Here is a 2,248-nt window from a genome sequence, read left to right on the forward strand (position 1 = left end):
GGCAGGTCCTGGCTGCAGGGAACCCTGGCCCAGCTGTGCCATCGAGGTCTGTGCCACCACTCCGGGCTGCTGCAAGGAGCCTTGTCCCAGCACTCCGGGTTGTTGCAGGGAGGTTTGTCCCATCACTCCGGGCTGCTGCAGGGGTGTCTGTGCCATCACTCCTGGCTGCTGCAGGGAGGCCTGGCCCAGCACTCCAGGCTGCTGTAGAGTGGCCTGGCCCATCACACCCTGCTGCTGCATGGAGGCCTGTCCCATCACTCCTGGCTGCTGCATGGATGTCTGTCCCATCACTCCTGGCTGCTGCATGGAGGTTTGTCCCATCACACCTGGCTGCTGCATGGAAGCTTGTCCCATCACTCCCTGTTGCTGCATGGAGGTTTGTCCCATCACACCTGGCTGCTGCATGGAGGTTTGTCCCATCACTCCCTGTTGCTGCATGGAGGTTTGTCCCATCACCCCCACCTGCTGCTGCTGCAGTGACACCTGTCCCAGCATGTTCTGCTGCTGCAGTTTCTGGGCCAGCTGCATCCTCTGGAGCTGCCTCTCCTGCAGCAACCTGCTGTCAGTTGCCAGCCCGTGGAGCGCGGGGTTCCCAGTGAAGAAGGCGTTGGAAGTACCGGGCACGGTGGCGCTGCCCACGCCCTGCTGGCCCATGAAGGACAGACTCTGCTGCACGCCCATGGACACCCCACCCTGGGGCAGCCGCAGCCCCCCGGGCTGGCCTGGCTGCTGGGACAGGCCTTGGGAACCCACCACAGCCCCTGGGGGCTGCTGGACCCCGTGTGATGAGAGCAGCTGCCCGGGGAGCTTGGCCATGAGGCGGGGGCTCTGCGAGGGGCTGAGGGCCATGACAGCTGAGGCCTGGTGCTGGTGCTGCTGCTGCTTGTTGCGGTACTCGGCCATCAGGTTGGTGTGCTCCTTCTGCTGCTTCCTCACCTGGGGGGCAGAGGGACAGTGTAAGCACCGGGAACGTCCCTGCTGGAACTGGGGATGGTGGGGTGTTCGCACCAGGCACATCCCCTTTGGCACCGGGGAGAATGGGATGTTTGCATTGAGGACAGAGGGGTGTCAGCAGCAGGGACATCCCCATTTGCACCAGGAGTGTCCCTGTTTCAACTGGGAATAGTAGGATGTTTGCACCAGGGACAGCCCTGTCTGCACTGGGGACAGTGGGAGGGTAGAACCAGGGACATCTCCGTTTGCATCAGGGGTGACAAGATGTTTGGACCACAGCTGTCCCCAGTTGCACTGGGAATGGTAGGACCCTTGCATCAAGGATGTCGCTGTCTGCACTGGGAATGGTGGGATCCTTGCACCAGGGATGTCCCTGTCTGCACTGGGAATGGTGGGATGTTTGCTTCAGGGACAGCCCTGTTTGGGAAGCATTGGAACAGGCTGCCCAGGGAGGTGGTGGAGGCACCATCCCTGGAGATGCTCAAAACCGGGGTAGACATGGTGTTTCATAAGATGGTTTAGAGGTTGTAGAGTGGATGGTTGGACTTGAAGACCTTGAAGGTCTTTTCCAACCCTGACAATTCCATGATGGGATGTTCATGACCTGGCCAGTGGGACATTTACAACCAGGACGGTGGGACACTTGCACCTGGGACCCAGCCCCAGTGGCAGTGGGGACTGGGTGCCCACCCACAGCCCCTTCACCTGGTCCAGCTGCTTCTGAATCTTGCTCTGCTGCTCGGTCACCAGTTTCAGCTTCTCAGCATCAGCCTCGGGGAATTCCCGGCCGGCTTTCTTGGCCGTGCGCTGCTTGGCACAGAGCGCCTTGCGCGACTTGCGGTGCGCCCCGATCTGCTCCTCCAGCCCCTTCAGCGCCAGCGCCTGCTGCGTGTGGAAAAGCCACTCCTCGTACTGCCGCTGGTCAGCCTCGTCTGCAGGGGGAGACGTGGGTCAGGAGGGAACAGGGATGGGTGGGGAAAAGGGGCCGGATGGGGGGGAAAAGGGGGGATCGGTGGGAAAAGGGATCGGAGGAAAAGGGTACAGGGCGGTGGGGAAAAAAGGATCAGATCAGGTGGAAAAGGGCTTGGACCAGGGGGAAAAGGGCTTGGAGGAAAAGGGCTCAGGGTGGTGGGGAAAAAAGGATTGGATCTGGGGGAAAAGGGCCCAGATCAGGGGGAAAAGGGCTCAGAGGAAAAGGGCTCAGAGTGGTGGGGAAAAAAGGATCAGATCAGGGGGAAAGGGGCTCAGGGAGGTGGGAAAAAAGGCTCAAAAAAGTAAGAGAAGCATGCAGATC

At 60.7% G+C, this 2,248-nt stretch overlaps 1 protein-coding gene across 1 annotated transcript in view; it reads right to left on the reverse strand.

Moving 5' to 3' along the window:
- LOC104394855 (histone-lysine N-methyltransferase 2D-like) overlaps positions 1 to 2,248 on the reverse strand; it is a gene marked incomplete at its 3' end in the record, with an annotated part of 16,428 nt that overhangs the window by 9,909 nt on the left and 4,271 nt on the right. The window contains exons 5-8 of the mRNA XM_010004493.1: positions 1,997 to 2,103; positions 1,660 to 1,886; positions 757 to 936; positions 463 to 726 (exon numbers count right to left, since the gene is read on the reverse strand). Of these exons, the coding sequence (XP_010002795.1) occupies positions 463 to 726; positions 757 to 936; positions 1,660 to 1,886; positions 1,997 to 2,103 (778 nt within the window). The remainder of the gene's footprint in view (positions 1 to 462; positions 727 to 756; positions 937 to 1,659; positions 1,887 to 1,996; positions 2,104 to 2,248) is intronic.

Source organism: Chaetura pelagica, unplaced genomic scaffold, assembly GCF_000747805.2.
Source record: "Chaetura pelagica isolate M959 unplaced genomic scaffold, ChaPel_1.0 scaffold1829, whole genome shotgun sequence".
NCBI classification, from domain to species: Eukaryota; Metazoa; Chordata; class Aves; order Apodiformes; family Apodidae; genus Chaetura; species Chaetura pelagica.